This window comes from Corvus hawaiiensis, chromosome 1, assembly GCF_020740725.1.
Source record: "Corvus hawaiiensis isolate bCorHaw1 chromosome 1, bCorHaw1.pri.cur, whole genome shotgun sequence".
Taxonomy (NCBI): domain Eukaryota; kingdom Metazoa; phylum Chordata; class Aves; order Passeriformes; family Corvidae; genus Corvus; species Corvus hawaiiensis.
The window spans coordinates 6,116,915-6,136,026 of NC_063213.1; the positions used below are offsets into that span (position 1 = coordinate 6,116,915).

At 41.3% G+C, this 19,112-nt stretch overlaps 1 protein-coding gene across 2 annotated transcripts in view; it reads right to left on the minus strand.

The window, feature by feature from the left end:
- Positions 1–19,112, minus strand: part of RHEB (Ras homolog, mTORC1 binding) — a 38,589-nt gene that overhangs the window by 11,375 nt on the left and 8,102 nt on the right. For both annotated transcript variants that reach the window (XM_048321573.1, XM_048321489.1), the window contains exons 2-3: positions 8,981–9,052; positions 2,554–2,621 (exon numbers count right to left, since the gene is read on the minus strand). In XM_048321573.1, coding sequence (XP_048177530.1) covers positions 2,554–2,621; positions 8,981–9,052 — 140 coding nt within the window. The remainder of the gene's footprint in view (positions 1–2,553; positions 2,622–8,980; positions 9,053–19,112) is intronic.

Consider the following 19,112-nt stretch of genomic DNA (forward strand, 5'->3'; position numbering starts at 1 on the left):
TACATTATATGACAAGTGTTTGCATAAATAAAAAAACCCAGACAAAACCACCAGAAACTTAATTACTGAATTTATTACCCCTCTAGAAAAGGGACTGACCAAATAGGCAAACAAAATTGACATATTGCAGGTAATGCAACACAAATATTATGAATCCAATGTTAAAAGCCTCTTCCAACAGATATTCCCAGGAAACATTTCCATTTTGACAAGAGCCATACTTCCTAATGTATGAGTTCTCAAATTGCTAAACCAATGCTTTTGAGGATGGTAATTTTAGCTGAAGATCAAATAACCTCTCTGTTTATTGTCATGGCTGAACAGGTAGAGCAGTGCAATCACACAGCTTAAATCTAGACAGCCAAAAGGAATCAAACTTCCCTCACTGGCAGAAGAGGAAAAACTCTTCATAAAATCAAATTCACAGATCCAGCCAAAAAAAGTTTGAAAGAATAACACTTGGCAAAAGCTGCGCTCATTTGCCTTTATTGCTACACAGTGAGGGCAGCCCCCCCAATCTTCTCTGAAATGCCAAAGTGCCACTCCAGCTGGATGTGAAATCTCAAAGTCAATACAGAAGGGATCTGAGCTAAGTCTGTGTAAAACAGGTGAAAGTGCAACTCTGTAGTGGCTTGACTTTACCCAGAATTTCCCAGGACTGCCCCAGCTGAATTTGGTGTTAGGTAACATTTCCTTTTACACTCCTCTTCTGTGACCCTGTATCAAGACCCCTGTTGAACTAAACTGCACAAAGCTCAGTAAATAACCAGGAAAGTACAGAGGCACAGGACAGAAGAGGAATACCAAGAAAAATAAGTGCCATAATCTCAACTGTTCCCAATTCATGACTTTATTTTTAGCTTGTTACAAGAAGAAGAAAAGCTGCTATGCTCCCTGGAACTTACGGGTCAAATAAAGAAATTTTTCAAGTGATAAAATAACGTTGCTACAACTTTTCAAGCCAAAGCCAGGTTTTCAAAAGTGTCTACAATACAATTCTTGCTGCGCTGTATACACGTGAGGACTCCCTATGGGCCATTAAGCAAGACAGACTTGAGAAAGAAATCTGTCCAAGCCACACCTTCCATAACCCAACATCATCTCTCCCCTCTAACCCTGTGAGCCAGAAATCAAAGTTAAAATCGTTCTGTGAAGAATTAAATCTGAAAATAACCACAGGCTGGCAAATAAGCTATCTAGGTTCCACAATACTGTGTAACATTAAATTAATCCTCAGCAATAGAGGTATGTTAGTGGTGAGTCATGCTGCCTTCCCAGAAGGCAATTTCCTCCCCAGAGAGGAATTCTTCTTTTATCACTATGCTACACAATTGGAGCTGTAATGCAAGTGCACTCAATGGCACAGAGTGACACCTATGGAGCTCGTTCTGCTGCTCACACTCCTCAGCCTGGCCCTCTCTCACCCTCCCTCTTCTCTGCAGAGCATTTCCCATCCAGCAATCCTGCCCCGGAACGTGCGGCCAGTGTTGTGCTCAGACACCTCTGAGTGATTACATGTGTTGCTGATGAGCACCACGGGCTGACACCATATAAACACAGCATGGCAATTCCCCAGTCACACAGCTCTCTTCCAAGAAAGCAATCAAACATACCTAGAAGGTTACAACCCTTCTGAATAGTCTCCCAGCTATGAGCAGGTGTCCTGCAGCTTTAAAGCCTCAAGTACTAGCAGAATATTTTACAACACTAACATTGTTTAGCACTACTCATAGTTTGGAAAAATCCAGAGGCATAGTATGAGATCACGAAGGCAAGGGCATGTAAGCACAAAAAAAACTTTAGGATAAAAATACGGAGATTTAGTGGTCCCTGATGGTCATTTTCCCTAATATAGAGTCTCTCAAAAGATGCAGCACTCCTGTACATAGGTTCAGCCAAGCAGCACCATGTAATGAACACCTGTACCTGTAAATAATGAACACCTGAACTTCCCAAAGCTCCCCAGCATGCTGCAGGACACGTGCTCCCTGTCTCCTCCTTGCTCCCTGTCATGACGTGGAGCTCAGACACACATGTGAACCATCATATTAAAATGCAGACAAACTGCAGCAGTTTATTGGTAACTCAGTAAGTACCACCTACATGAATCTGTCTGCTGCCCATGACTGCTTCACGGATACAAGTCATGCTGGTGTAGCTGGAGCACACGAATAGGAAAAAGCCATGAAAAATTTCCCCAGGGTTTATCCAAGTGCCATTTTTTATCTAAAGCAAGACTGCTGATTTACTCTGTAAATATCACACAAGCCACTGATGAACTTTTGGGACATCAGTGTTAAGGCAGTTCCCTCTTCCCTTTTTTAGGCACTAATTCAATAGATAGGGGGAAAAAAAAAACCCAGTAACAAAACACAAACCAAAACCTTTAAATAAATACTACAGAAAAAGTTCTTTAGTGACTAAACAACAAGTCAGGATCATTTTTAAGTTAACTTGCACCTTTGAATGCACAGTCACTACCAACTAAGCTCAACAGAGTATGAATATCTGTTGTCTTCACCTGGAAGAAAGACTCAAAGAAAGATAACTTACCTGGCCAGCAGTGTCAACCAGCTGAAGATGATATTCTTGGCCATTTACTGTGATCAGTTTTGTAAAAGCTAGAACAAAAATGAAATACATAAACAGGTCAGAATTACACACAAGGAAGGGATCAAAAGTCACTCATCTGTGCTATCATCAGCCAAGGCATGAGAGAAAAACAATTCCAGTTACAGGTTTTTAAGTAGCAATAAAGGCTGATCAGGTGCTGTACTTTTAACTAGTCTATTGCAGATAGCAAAACTCAGAAATTTAATTTAAGACTTCAAATTTCAGATGATTCTCACATTTGGATGCAGCAGCTTCTTTGCTCTCTTAAAAGGAAAGAGGGAATAAAAGGAATAAAAAGGGGGTTTGCATGCATTTCTATGAGACTTACAGACAACTGTAATTTGTGGTAACACAAGCCACTTAAATTCAACTGGCATCAAAGCTAAGTTTGAACTTATTACAGGATATTTTCCTTGGTTTCCAAGCAGTTTAGCAAGATCAATTTCCTAAATGTAAATACTATGAAGTAAGTGATCTGGATTGAAAAAAGGAAAAATCTTTGGGGGCTAAAACACACAGAACTTATGATTATATTAAGCCTAAATAATGACAATTAGCTAAAAGTTCACCGTGCTGCTTTCACACTTGCTGTAGCTACCAGCCTAGGCAGTCCCCAGTCACGAAGTACATTCAGTCCCTAAAAGTGATGAGAATTGCTGCTCTTCCTCAGATTCATGAAATGCCAACGCGCTGTGAGCCGAGGAATCTTACTCAGTGTTTGTGTTACGCAACTGCAAAAGCAAACAGTGTCACAGCTCTTGCAGGAATAATGTCCCAACTAGAGCACACAAACCTGGATCTGGAGGTCTGATCTGGCCTTCAAGACACACTCCAGACACCATTGCTGGACAGTACTGATACACCGAGCAAAGTCTGTGTTATCCTCTGGTTGGGGTGGTTTCCCCAAGTACCAACAGTCCCCAGAAACCTCATCTGTCACTGCAGTGATGAGCAGGGAAACAGAGTCAGATGAACAGGTCACTTAGGTGAGCTAAGTTGTCCAACAGCTTCCCAAAGCTGCACAGCTGAACGTTCCTGACCCTGCCGTGCAGTTCCTGCCCATGCCTGAAGTAGCTGGAGTTGGCTAACTCTCCTCCTCTCAGCCAAAGCTCGTTGCCCTGGCAAGTCCCCACAATGTGAGCATTATCTTGAGTAAGTGGGCTGAAATAGCTGAAACTGGAGGTTTCAACCCACCTCATAAATCCAATCCTCAAAAAAAGGGAGCAATTCAAACAGCAAAGCCAAGCTAACAGGGTCTAAATCAACAGTGAAAAGTATACCTACAGTTTCCATTACAAAATCAGCAAATGACATTTGAAATGGAGCCTCAAAGACAGCAACTAACTGCCTTACCCTGGCTGTCCCCTAAGAAAGCTGCTTTAGCACATGTGCTCCCCTCAAATCAGTCTGGACGCTGTTGTTATTGCTGCACAAAAGTTTTAGGTTATGAAACATGGATCCACAATGGCTTTTTGCCTTGGATGAATGCTATGATGGGGACAAACTGTTTGTTTGAACAGATGTTTGCAGGCAGCGTTGCTATATACAATCTCACTGCTTGGAGTTAGAGGGAAAACAGACTCCTCTGGAGACACCCTGCATTAACAGGTGCATGGAAGTAACAGCCTCTCCAGTCTCTTGACACTTCACATACACATCAAAGCACTCTGCAGTCAAAGTAGCTTCAAGAACATCATGAAGTTAATATTTAAAAAGGGACAGACAGAAGCTTTTTCAGACTATTCTAGAAGCCTAAAAGAGACACAGCAACAACGACATCATCATCATTACTGGAAGCAGAATGTGATAGAGACAGGAGAAGGGAAACAGTGGAGGAGTCACCACAGCCTGGTGAGGAGAGCTGTTAGTGCAGTATCTTGCAGCACTAAGCGCAGCCCACTGGGTGAAGACAAATCTGCTTCGATGAAGTCACAACTAATGACTCCCATTTCTTTGCTGAAGCTTTTTAAAAACATTCCTGGTTAAGAATTTAATTTTGTGAAAAAACTGGTCCCCTTGATCCAGGGAAATGTTCACTTCCAATTCCATCACCTATCATCCTGGGACTTCTGCTGTGCCTGTGCATAAGACAAACAACAATACGATCCCTGCACAACTTGGCTCTTCCTGGTGGGCCAAGAACACATTTCAGCAGACCTGACCAATCTCTGCACCTCTAAATCGTAATGTGAGCATCTGCAAAACACTGCTCATCAACTGGAACATAGATTTTGGAACAGGACATTCTCACACCTTGCAACACAACTCCAGTGATCATTGGTACATGAAGATCAAGTACATTGCAATTAGACCAGCATGAATGAAATGATTTGCATATGCAACTCAAATGACAGCTGCTGTGGAAACAAGCCATTATGATTAAAAAACCCAAATAGTAACAGGCAAAGAAATGCAGGCCTTTAGATAAAACAGTGACAGTGAGGAAAAGTGTAAGAGTACTGTAACATCATTGCCATAACATCATCACTGGCTGGTAGCTAAATACAACTACCTGGCGAGGGTTCCTTGGTTACCACCTCCTGCATCCTTTTCTACTCATCTGCATTCCTAAGTCAATGCCTGCCACTAATCTACAAGGACATCTTTCACAACACTGAGATGTGTGATGCAACAGAGCTAGTTTTAGTTTTCCTCAGAAGCCTCACTTGCACCCCTTAGAAAGCTGCTCACCAGCAGCTCCTAAGGAGAAGCACAGTTCACCTTTCCAGTGCCGTTGCCAAGGCATGTGTAGAAATTTAGCCTTGAAAATTTTCTGTCAGACTCATCTAAACCTATAGGTGCCCCCTCCACAACTAGTAAGGGTCCTTCAGCCCCCTGCCCCTTTCTAATATGCTTCTACTCACATTTGTATTAAAAAACACGGGATGGAGGTAGGAAGCCCATGGGGAAAGATGTTCCTTTCCTTAGGGAGCGAGTGAGGCTGTTTACAGGAGAAAGGAAGACCACAGAGCTGGGGAACAGTGCTAGAAGGCCCTCTAAAACTGCAACAAAAATGAAAAAGCAGCCTGGCAGGCCTTGGAGGGACACATTTGTGACTTGGGCAGTCAAGTCATCTTACCTGCAACACAAGACATCCCTGCAAAGATGAGGTGGGTGGAGCTATATGCACATCTTCACTACCTGTTCCTTCTGACCTATTTGAGTTACAAATTCAGATTCTAGTTTTCATTCCTGTAAAATTGTTGAGTTTTAAATTGCACTGGTCTTACTTCACATGAGCTGATCTGCCTGCAGAGCCCCATCCAGCCCAGTCTCCACAGAGACTCCCTGCACACGCTCCTGCTCTCCAAGGCTCTTTCTTCTCTTTCCAACATTCCTGCAAGTAGTAGTTCCACTAGTTTCTCAAGCCGGCTGTCTCAAGACTAGCCACCCATTGAGATGTCACTCCTGTTGGGACATTCAGACAGGGAAAGTCTCTTTTCCAAAGCAATTATCTCTCATCTCCACTGCTGCCACAAAAGGATACAAGTTACTCTTCCTGACGTACAAGTTTAGTAGAAGCAACGGAGTCCAACATGCTCCTTACTGAAATAAATTAACTTTTTTGGTGCTACTGTAATATAATCAAAGGAAAATGTAGCAGTGAAACTGTGCTAACCTTCACAAACACCAAGCAAAATCTGATGCACCTTATTTTCCTTTTACCACTTCCAAAGGCAGAGATTTTCACACTTAAAACCTGAAATTTCTTCAATATTAGGTCTTACTCCTATTGCTCAAGGCTTATAAGCTACACAACTTGTTCCTGGAAGAGCTTGACTACAGACTGCCTTCTATACAATTTAACCTTGCAGTCAATATTTTGTGCAAGTTTTATTATTTAAAGACAAAAATTAGAAAGATTGCATTAGCAGCAGTACTGCAGATTTCTACCCTTTCTTCACTGCTGGTAGAATACTGTAATAAATTACCACCAACAATTAGGCCAGACTATCCTTTCCCATGTATTCTTTTAATTTCCAAGTTTTGTTACATGTGTAGACCCAACCACCAGAAGAAACGGAACAGGTTTTACAACCTGCTATAATGCCCTGGAAAAACGCAACATTCTCCAACACTGTCCCTAGTATTAGAGCCTGGACTTTTCAACCCTTTTTGCCAACATTGTCCACCAAATATGAAATCACGAGCTAGGAAAAGTATAAGAGTTGATCACTTACTTTGTGTCTTATGACCCTGCATAGAATCAGAAACACAGCTGGGAGTGTCCAAAGACTTCAATGAACAAAGATTTATATTAAGGAAAAAAAAATTGAAATATGATGTTCTGAAGTCAAAAGAATTATTTTACACCTAAACCAACAAAACTAGTTTCGTATCTGTCTCAAAAAATTTTTCAATAAATTTTAAATTTTAGTGTTAAATTAGAATGTGCTCTCTTGTCTGTTCCTCACAGAAGCATTTTTTAAAACATTAACTCTATCAGGCTTTCTGGGGCTTAAAGATGGAACAGATTTCCCACTGTTTTGAACCTCAGGGCTTAACTTCTATCTTTTCAACCTTTACTTCCCAGCAACATTTTTTGATGTCAGAAGGACCCTTCAATTCTCTACCTTTCAGGAAGCAAATTCCTCCAGCCACATCACAGATCACAAGACTTACACCAAATGAATAATGTTGTTTGTTTTCCAAACAAGTAAGAAATCAAGGGAAAAGTTAAGGCTTTTCAAGATGCCCCCTCCCAACAAGTCTTCATGGCCAGGACATGCTCAATGCTTAGAACTCAGATCAAGCAAACAGTGCAGACTACGAGAGTCAAATTAGAGCAAAATTCATCTACAGTGTATTTTTGTATAGTTCAGAAATGCTGAAGTTGTGAGACACACAACTACAATTACAGACAGCAGCTACACACAGGTAAAGTATGAAACAAGACAATATTGTACCAATGTGTCAAAATCCTACGAGAAGACACAGACTCAGTATTTTGTAGAGACTTTGACTCCACGTCTCTCGATTTTTATTCATCCCCATGTAGCTGCATAAAACTAAAAGAGTACTTTAAATAATTTGCATTTATATGGCACAGATAGTAAAAAATAACCTGTCCCAACTGGCATTAAAATTTAAAATATAGAAACTTAATCCCCAGTGTTTTGCTAGCAGCTCTAATTCAAGACATATCTGACTTATAATTCAAACAAAGTAAAAAGGGACAATGGAAAGTGTTAGTATTAATGACATCTGTATAAGAGCTAACATTCAGGCCAAGGGCCAAATTATCCACTCTGACTTGCTAAAGCAAATTTAGAGTTTCTCAAAAAGTAGCATTTGAATTTTAGTTCTAAGCAATAAAATAATCCCAAGTAAAATATCCCAATAGCTACTGATTTGTAATTCTATACCACATATATATTCAAAAGAAACCTTGTTCTGCTGATTGCTTCATTCAGACTTCCAGAGTATCACACAGGTTTAACATCCTACTGCAGAAGTTCAAAATACTAAAAAATGTCTGCTACACCACTGCATTTCAGAAGTCATTAAAATACAAGAACCCCAGGGCTACGATAATGAAACCAGTTTTATTTGCCACATGACTAAAGTAAGCCAATATGATCAAGTTACTCAGCCCACCACTGCAGTTGTTCAAGTACTTTATGGCCATTGCTAGCTCAGAAAGAGGTGACTGGATTGTAATGAATGCCAGGTAACCTCTGAAGTGACTTTTTGCTCTTGGCAGCATTTTTAGCATTAGCGTCTTTACTCACCTGCTATGCCAGCTACTCACAAAGGTGCTAAAATTATTTAAAAAAACTGCTAAGAGAAAAAAAACCACTTGAGAAGTCAAATACCCAGTATTTGCAGCAGGCTGATTGTGTACCAGCCTTGTTATCAAGCTGCTGGAAAGGAGTTTTTTAAAAGATTATCGTGTTATCATCACTACAGCACATCTACCTTCTAAGGTAGTCGTTTAATCCTGATGGGTACTGCTGGCTTTCTGTTCATCTGGATACACTGATCCTATGTGAGACTTTAGAATACCTGTATTTAGTGGCACATTTTCATACAGTGTGATGTAAGGAATTTAAAGTGCCCCAAGTATATTAGGGAAAGCAGATGTTCAACAACATACATAAAATACACGGAGAGGCATTTTGGCCACATTCATTAGGTGTCCCTTCATTTAGTGCTAAAAGCCCAGCTGTTGGAGAAATATGCAGACAGTGATTTCCATGCTACAACAATGTAAGCACTGGTTTAAAAGAATAATAAAACTTCTGTGTTAATTAATGGGCTTTAATGTTAATATATAAATACCCACATAAGAAATATGTATAACCCCAATGGCTTCTGATACAAGTTAGTTTGATACAGAAGAGCAGCTTGGCAGTTATTTACTTACTGTTCTCTATGGTTGGATCATATGAATCAACAAACTGTCCTTCCACAAACTGAATCGTCAGTGAAGATTTTCCTGTAAAGCAAATGAAAGAAAAATCTGGAATGAAACAAAGTCTTCAGGTTACTATCACTTCAGTGCTTACTAGCGGATACACCAATTTTCTATCTAGCCACTATGAGCTCTGTGTGGTTCATTTAAACTATCTATACATGACAACTGACCTATTTTTAATTTAAGTGCCTATTTCTAGTAACTGGGTCTCCTGAACATATAAAAAGCAGTGCAAAAGCTACTCGGCATGTGTTCTGCTTTTGTTTTAACAGGGCATAATTTAAATGACTCCTCCAGTTTAAAACAAATCTAAAAGCAGCAGCACACAATCCTCATAGAACTAAATTTAACAAACTGCTATACTTGGAACGTTTTTCTGTCAAGAAGCAAGTAAAATTCAAAATAATTTTCAGTAATCACAGCGAAAACTTGGATAGCATTAGCCAAATTTGGTTTTACTTGGAGACTGGACATATTTCCCATGACAAAAGGATGATCTCAAAATTCCTGAGACCAATATACTCTCCTATTAATCCTCCTACTGCCACACCACAACAGGCCAGTGGATGCTGTATTTTAAGCAGTGACTGAGGGGGCATAATTGGTTTTTTTTTTTTTAAAGCAATTTAACTGCTACTTTACCAGACAATGTTCCCCATTTCAGTTAAAGAGTAATGCAAAGCACTGAACTTAGTAGCAGATTGAAAAAATGAAAACTCATTTAGTCTTGAAAGATTTTACAAGATGGTGAATCACATACATTGACCATAAAAAGCACCTGTAAAGCTCTGCAACTGAAGACTTCTCAAAGCATTACTGAAGCATTAACACAATTTCCATTACAGCACATCTTCTACATTTGGGAATCTCCTAGATCCTATTACATTATGTTTACTGGACAAATACACTCTTACAAAGATTGCCAAGTGCATTAGCTGCTTTTGGAAACAAGCATATTCTTCATGCTCCTTTATACCCTTTTCATCATCAAGAAGCACAAACAAAATACAACCCCAAGTCAAAATTTTGACTCAAGACCATCCAACTCAGTTGAAACCTCTCAATGACCTCTTAAGTAACCAACGTTGTGGTAGAAATAACACTATCATTGTTTTCAAGAATAAAATGCTTTGGGTAAAAATTGCCCACTTCCAGTACACAGGAAAAGTTTTTTCCTAAGCATTCCTTCAGGAGATGTTAAAAAAACAGTCTTCCATTTCATTCTCTGCCATGCTTAGGCCTTTGCTGTCTCCCATCAATCATGGCAGTTTATTCAAGGAACAATGCTAAAAAAAATTCCAGACAAACACCACAAAAATCAACCATCACCAAGATTTTATTGAGTTGTTTTTTCTAAAATCAAATTCTTAAGATACAATTTTCCAGTCTTATCTAACACCACAACTGAGGGTGTCATGCTCATGTGCATGACTTGACAGAGGACATTTCACTTTACACCATTGCTCCAGCAAGGCACACACATACACATCACCCAAATCATCCTAATAAGGTCAGATTAAGGATTGAAACTGTGCATCTCAGCAACTTTCTGAAACTGTGTATTTTGGACACCCTTTCAAAAGTGAGTGAACTTTCAAGTTATTTCTTCTTTAGCTATAAACTTATGAAGTTGCTACCCAGAGTTCACGCTCCCAGATTCTTTGCCAATACCACCACATTAAGCACTCCATTTAAAAAAAAAGGCTAACTACTCCTATATTAGGCTGATAGATCTTCAGGATAAGAGAGATAAGTTCAGTAAAGATCATCACTGAACTCTTTTCCTCCTAAGAAGGATCTTGAACTAACTGAAAGACTTGACTGCTGCCGTCTGTCTGTGTGAAGCCTAGAAACTGAATAGCAGAAAGAAGTCGGAGCCAACAGAAAATGCTGCATTTCACACTCAGCTGTATTAATTACTGCTTTCCTCCTAACAGTGAAAGAGGAGGAAACAGACAAAACCAGTGTTCCAACACTCTCCTCCTAAATTCCTCCAAGCTTTATAACAAGCCTTCCAGCAATGATGTGTTCATGATCACAAGAGGAAGCTTGCTCTCTCTTCCATGAGCCACAGCGAAGCTCTCCAGCCCGGGATTCAGCACCTATCCCCTCGGGGTAACTGCAGGCAACTGTATCCCACTAAACCAAGGCTTCCACAGTCATGAGAAATGGAAACCCTGAGTCATTAACACCCTGCCACAGCGTCGCAGCCCATGAGCAAGCAGCAGGCAGAACCACGTAAACAACAGCTTGGCTTGAACTTTGTCCCACAGGTTTTATTCCAGGCCTTTGACCTATGCTCATGGACAGAGCGGAAAATCAAGTTGACAATTTAGCTCCTATCTGCTCTTGCCCCAGAATGATCAGACAAGGCTTTCAGCAAGGATTGCAACACAAACACAATGTCCGTGAGGCCAAGGGAGCACACACAACCGCACCAGCCCTGCCGGTGTGCCAACTCCATCTCAGAGCACAGCAGGGAAGACACAGCTGTCTGGATGCGCAGGCACCACGGGCACACTGCAGCCTCAACAGCATGAGAGTCTGACACCAGCAGCAAAGGCTTGATTAGCTGATTACTCAAGGGTGCACACCTCAAAGAGGCTCAGCTCTAATGTGCCCTCGTTTGGAACACAGCCACACGTTTTTGCAGTTTGCTAAGCTTCTCCTTTGTAGCATCCTCCATGCTGGTACATTTGACATATCCACTGTATTCGAGTGTTAGGAAAACAAACATCCACTGAGACCAAAAGGAGAAGTGACACGAGCAGAAGCAAGGCTGGAAGCTGGGTGCAGAGCCTTGCTACAGTAACTCAAAGCACCAGATACTCCATGGCAGAGTTGTAATCAAAATCCTCCAAGTTTATTGACTCTCTCTCTCCCTGAAGGAATGGGGCAGAAGGCATAGGCTGTGAGAAATGGGTTTCATGGGTGTTTAGAATACAAGTCCCAGGTGGCTGAAAACTCAATTCAAGTTGTCCACAAGTAACCAAAGTGTATTTGCATACACAATTCATTATTTATGGTATTATGTGAGAGTGGCAAAGAAAAGAGTTTTCCGCTGTTAAAACAGAAAAGGAGCAGATTTTCAGACAGAAAGCCAGTTCAAAAACTAAAGCTGTCATGTTTCTGTTCGTACACTAGACCACTTACACCATAAAGCAGAACATCCCATAAACACTGACTAGTGCAATCATAGCACATCAGTTTCAAATGCCATTGCAATTGTCAAGGCAAAACAATTGCCAAATTGTGTTTTACTTGTCCTTTTACTACTTGGACAAGAGCTGTGGTATTTATAATCTAGACTTAAAATTCAAGCTTTACAACACCAGGCAGTTTACCAAGCAGATGAGTAACTGAGCCTGGGTGGGCTCGGGGACAGCTGGCCTCCCCAAAGAGGTCATGCCCCTCTTCTGAGCACCACTACCTGCCTGCTGTCCCCACCCCACCCCGTTCTCCTAGCAACAGGCAGGGGGAAAGCCCAGATTAAACTCTCATCGGCAGCCCACTTCCGCCCAAACCCAGGAGACAAAAATGATGCAACCGGGCAGCAAGCAAGTCAAACAACAGCTCCACAAGCAGGGCATTGTGCAAGCGGGGCTGCACAGCTGCCCTCGGACGTGGCACGGCCACGCTGACAGCCACGGGCAGCACAGCACAGCTTATCTCAACAGGAAGGGTTTCTCAATCCTTGAAACTGCCCACACAAGCCATCAGTAAACAGTTTGTCCTGCTTAAGAACAACAACTACTGAAGAGCTGCAATTCTGTTGGCAGCGTAGATGCAGAGCTCCTCTAACCTATCTTTTGCTATTAAAATGCCTGATTATGTAGTTTGCATAATCAAACATTTAACAGCTGGCAGCATCTCATCTACTCCTACCACAAGCCTAGCACCTTACCTAAGCTAGTCTCTAGACTAACTTAGTAACTAGACTTACCTAGTCTCAGACTCTCCTTAGGTCTACCAGTCTTGCCCACAGAACAAACCACTTTAGGCTTTGTCACAAAAAGCATTCAACAAATTTCATAATGAAATGTTGTCAGTCATGTCAATTTAGGTAAGTCTGGCTGTACACTCAACTTACTACATTGCACAGAGATTAAGTTTTCATACCAAAAGATGCACTTGACTTAACCTGCATGTTGGGACCTTGATCTTCTTTGATTCACAATACCAAGACGCAAAAAAGAGAGACAGTGGCATTTCCATAGTGCAGATAATCTATTCATCCTCAGAGCACAGAGCGGGACTGAACAACTTCCTGGAGCCGATGGGGGTTAATTGGGCAGCAAAGAGGATTACAGCATCCCTCTTCGACAAAGATCTTCTCACAAGATCGAACACTATCTCAGAACCCATCACTAGCTCATCATTCATCTCAGGCCACATCATGAGCAACTTTCTATGGTTAATTAAGATACCCCCCCCCCCCCAGGTACTAATTATGGCTGTGTAGTTGCTGTTTTGCTGATCATTGCTTTGTAGTTTGGTGAATTAGTTTAATGACTATAAAAATGATACATCTGGGTCAATAAAGAATTCTGTTTCTAAATCTCTGGAGACAGCAATACAATGAGTAGTTTTGTTTCACTCAGATGCAACATAATTCTACTATTAGACTTTTAATTGTGAGGAATTATATAAACATCTACTTTGAGCTGTAGTTTTATATGTTTTTGTAGTGATTTCCTCGTGATGTCAGCATTACAGTAAGAGGACTAAAAAATTATTTTCTGTTGCTTAGAGAAAAAACTCTTCCTCAATCCCTGCAAAGAGCTCAATTCCTGCACTTGCTCATGACATTCGTGCTTGATTTGCAACACAGAGTGGTGGCACTCCTCTCTCAACATGCTCTCTGAGCTTTCTGGAGGACAGGCTAAAGGTTACAATCCTGTAAGAGTGAAAGTCAGAGGACCTCAATGACACTTCTTTTGGTAATGTGATAAGGAGCCTCAAACATTGCAGAACCCTTTATGACAAACCAAAGAGTAGATCAGCTTTTCAGGACAACACAAACTCTTTTTTAACATCTTTGGCACTCTGTCTCATTGCTACAGCTTCTCCTGATCTATTTTTTTATTAGCATACAAGGAAATCTGTTTGACAGCCTAAGGCAAGGTTTTGTAGCAAGAACTATTTCTGCTGTAAAAGAGGAGCTTCACATGATGGTCTGTAACACCCAAGAGCACAAGCCAGCTGGGAGATGCTTGTTTCCCTTCCTTCTGCATTGCCCAATCTTCTTGAGGTTTATCAAAGGTATTCCTCTGCAAGCCAGAAGAAATCTGAGAGCAGTCATTTAGAAAGAAAGCCACATGGCTTCCTTTATTTTTTTCAGATTTCAAAGCAATCAGTCAAACTCACAAGAGTACTTGCAGGCCCTTGCTAGGTCGGCAGCAGTGAGCCTTCTGAACACAAGCCAAGAGTCTTAATGCTATCTAGATCATATTTTCAATCATATTTTCTGTAAGGAAAGCAAGAAGAGAGCGTGTGCCTTATTCCCTGATATTTAGCAGCAGGCTTGCTCCCTCCTACAGCAGTGCTCATTCCTCAACGGTCCCTTACACTTTGTTGCAATGTATTACACGTCCAAGCAAGTATGTAGGGAAAAATTCCATTGCTTTCCTGCAACAGCTTATACTACCAAGCAGTCCATTTTGTCTCCAATAAAGTCAGTAACCACAGCAAAGGACTGTCAAAAGAAATCTTTCAGCTATTTTAGCACACAGTCCAGTTACCTCTGCTTGTTACCCTTGATGGCAGAAAAGCAGAGGGCTGCAGGTTTCCTGCTATTTCCCTTTTAATAAGTTACATGAATTTTAATTCCATGAGTTTACTGTCAGTTGTCAAATACGGGAAAAGCTGTTAAAAAGCTTAAAAAAAAAAAACCAGAAAACCTCTGTGGCATACACCTCACCTGACCATGGAATGCATGCATATCTGGCTGCATCCAGGATCCTCTAAATAGGTCAGGAGAACTGCATCCTGGTGTTCCCTAACTGCAAAGGAAATTCAGACATTCATACCCCAGACAGTCAACCTGTACTTTCTCAGATAAATACCATCCTCTGTATTCCCTTCAGACTTCCTGCAGAAACTGTGCATCCCTGCACCACCTTCCCACAGCATAAGGCCTAAAATATTTCAGGTAGCAGCAGATATTCAATGGCATCGGTAGGTGGGTGGTGAGCAACTGAGTTGTGCATCACTTGTATATTCTTTTACCATTACTATAATTTACCTTTCCTTTTCTGTACTATTAAAGTGTCTTTATCCCAATTCCATTTTACCTTTTTTCCCCAATTCTGTCCCCCATCAGTGAGTGAATGGCTGCATGGTGTTCAGCTGACCACTGGGTTAAACCTTAACAACTTCTAAAAGGAAGCTTATTAAGCTTAAAGATCAGATCCTAACATTTCAGTTTATGACACACTTAGAGGCAAAGAGCCTGAAATTTGTACTGACTTCCTCTCCCCAAAGGGGCAAAATTCAACTTCTGCTGCTGGGTAGAATCCAAGTCCTTTCTCCCTAAACACACACTTAGGTGTTTGAATAAACTTGACCTTTTCTTGAAACATCAGGTAGGTACAACATGAAATGAAATGTCTTTGAAAGATCCTTTTAGGAACTGCCATTGTTTCATCATTAAATCCGTTTTAAATGCTATGTCATCAGAAATAACACATCTCCCTTGCTTTAATGCATTCCATGCATTCCCCTTTCCCGTCTTCAAGGTTTTAGTTTCCACACAAGGGATCAAACTCCCCACTGCCGGTCAGTTTCTTGGGGCTAAAGGTTGCTGGGATGTATAACTTAAATTGCCTTTCTTTCTTGAAGTGGATCATTCCAGCTGCAGTCACCAGCACCATTCTCCACCCTCTGCACAGATACTGCCTGATAAACTTCCCAGTTCCATTGGAAAACAGGATGAACTCTTCCCTCTGCAAGTCTCACCAGTAAAAGAGAACCCTTACCAAGATGAAAGACCTCAGTTCCACTGACATGCAGGTCTTCCCTAAAAAGGACCTTTAGGACTGGAGCCATAGGATTCATGGTTGCCAACACTGTGGCCACCATACATCAATCACTGCTTACAGCAACCACCAAGCAGATGGCAAAGGCTCTGAAAATGTCAGCAAACCTTTCCTGGCATCATTTAAGAACATAAGTCTAGGAACATGACCCTGAGCATATTGTAACACCAAGTAATACCAAAAGCACCTGAAATGGGTGAGGAATAGACCATCTTGGCAGTACTATTGAAAGGCATATGACCAGAGGGCCCCAGGATCTTCTTGGAATTGCAGGAACAATAGTAAGAGATGTATTTCTCTTTTCCTTGCTGTAGGATGACAGAAGGCACGTACCTGACAAAATCCCGACAAGACAATAATGATAATACTCCCTCTCTTTGTAACATCATCCAAGCAAATAATGTGATGTACATTCTGTAACTACTGCTAAGAAGTTTCAGCCTTACTCTGAAGGGAGGTCCACAGAGCTCTCCACCAGCTGTGGGCAAAAGCTGGAAGACACAACTTATTTGTGCCAACAAGGACAGGCTACTTTTACAACATATTATAAAAATACACAAATCAAACTGCATAATAACCACTAGAAGATCTTGGCAACAACAGACAGCTCCACCCTGCAGCAGTATGTATCTGTGAGGTGGTCAGCCAATGTTTCAGGCTCTTTGTGTCACCACTGATGGTCCCAGGTCCGATGAACCCAATGCCAGCAACGCATGTGGCCAGCAAACCCTGACACTCATGGGACAGCTGCTACCAGCACACAACATCAGCACACAGCACTATTCACCTGCTATTCCTACACTGGGGAAGTCCCCACGGCTGCACGAAGCATCAGGCACTGCAGTACCAACCCTGACAACACCAAAAGCTCTTAACACAGAAGAGGGAAGCTGATTTCAGGGATACTGACAAAGATTTGTGTTGACTCCTTCCTCCGGCAGAGCAGGACATGGTCAGCTCCATCACATCTCTGTCCACAAATCCACTAGTAAACACTAAGACAGTTTTGATTAATATTCACATTGTTGAGCCTTGACCACTTCTCCTGCATAAGCCCAGTGGATCTATACACAACCATGCCAACATAAAAACCAGGGTGTGCCTGAACTGCTCCTTCCTCTACACAACTCTCTCCTCATCACCAGGTTCCAATCAGCTTTTGTTGTTACCGTTGTCTCTTCTCCATTTCAACTCTAGATCTTCTCTGAATTAACTGCATAGGCACCACCTTCCATGTTACTTCTGCTTACCATGTGAAGCTCCTTCCCTCTATTTATCAGGGTTGAAGAAAGCCACAATCTGTTAAATGCCATCCTCACAGCCTTGCACTTTACCCAGCTGGAGTTAGTCATCAACCCCTCCCTGCCAATGCTGGCTGCAAGCCTCCTGCATTTACACACTTACCCATCTACCCAGGAGTAGCTGCTGAATACAGAGGACAATCTGTCAACAGTAAGGAAGGTTTAAAGTAATAATATACCAAAATCTCTGCATGACACACATGGGTAAAACAGCAGGGCAAAAACAAGACTCCGGGGTAAGAATAACACCATGCAGAATACCAGGAGAATCATTAGAGCCCCCAACCTTGGGAAACATTAAGGGAATTTAAGCCAAAGATCTGCCAGATATGACATGACATAGTTGATTTTGCCACAGGGCAGAGAAGATAGAACAGGTAACCCTTGTTTGCTACATCATACTATCAAGTTCTTGCCTGCCATGACAGCCAGCTGGCTTTCTTACCTTCCTAACCAGCATGTATCCATCTGCTGGCTCACAAGGTACTTCAAATGAACAGGTTTTGGATAAGAATCATACTTTCCTATCTTCAGTTTTCATCTTATATAGCAAAAAAGGTCACAATACAAAACTCTGACCTTTGCAGGGAAGAAGAAAAACACAGAATAAATCAAAAAAAAGCCCACTACTGCATCTCACTCCCGCCTTCCCCCAACCCCCTGACAGTATCCCAGGGGGATAAATGAGGATGACACCTGCAACTTGACATGAAATTATTTTTCCATTTTTTCTCAATCAAGCATCTTCCAGCCAGTCCAGGTCCAGCACCTGAGGAAGCCCTTGCAAATAGAAGCTGGATTCTTCACTTCCCAGTGCTCCACTAGCACAACCACACAGCCTGGACAAGCAGCTGAGTATTGAACTACAGTCTAAGACAACCTAAAGTCAGATCAGGCTTCAGCAGACACAGTAGAACATTGTATTTGTCTGCTGCACACTGCACATCAACCCATCAGTTCTGCAAGTTTCATGTTAGCTCCTCCTCTGTCCTATCACCACACTTGGGGATAAAAGTGTGATAAAAATGTGCAGTTGAGGACAGAGAAGCAGAAAAAAGGTTTAGGTGCCTAAGACTCCTATACACTCTGCATAAGGAACAAGATTTTGAAACATTCAGACAACTTATTCTTCCTACCTTCACTATTCAGAAAATGTTGAATTACCTTCCAACTGAAACATTTTTTTTACACTTAAGTTTAGCAACCTCAAAAGGTTTATGAAGAGTTTTGATGTTTTCTCTCAACATACAAAGGTCAAAACAGCACAACCAACACCTTCTTTTAGAATTTTTCACCAGGGTCAAACCATACAAAAGAAGCAAACAGCATTTCCAAGAAAGCAATGGAGAACAAGGTACTTCAGCACACTAAGAAACATGGTGCTTGTTTATATGCACATTTCAAAGCAGAAACTTCCAGTTCTAATTAAAAAATGCTAATTTTGAAACAGATTTCAGAAGACCAAAATTTGTTATTGATGGAATAACAAGCCTTGAAGCAAAATACACTTTACTGCATTAATGCCAAGTGCTTGATTGTTTTGACAGTTTGTGGGACAGATTTAATGGAGTTTTCCTACATATTGCATCCCAGCTCTTTTGCATACAGCAAGAGTACCTTTAAAGGAGGTCATACATATTGAATGAAGTTTTGGCAATACAATCTGACAAGTTGTTGAAGCTAGACAGATGTATCCCACTAACTCTGGAGACAATGTTGTCAAGAGACACGTTCATATCCTAA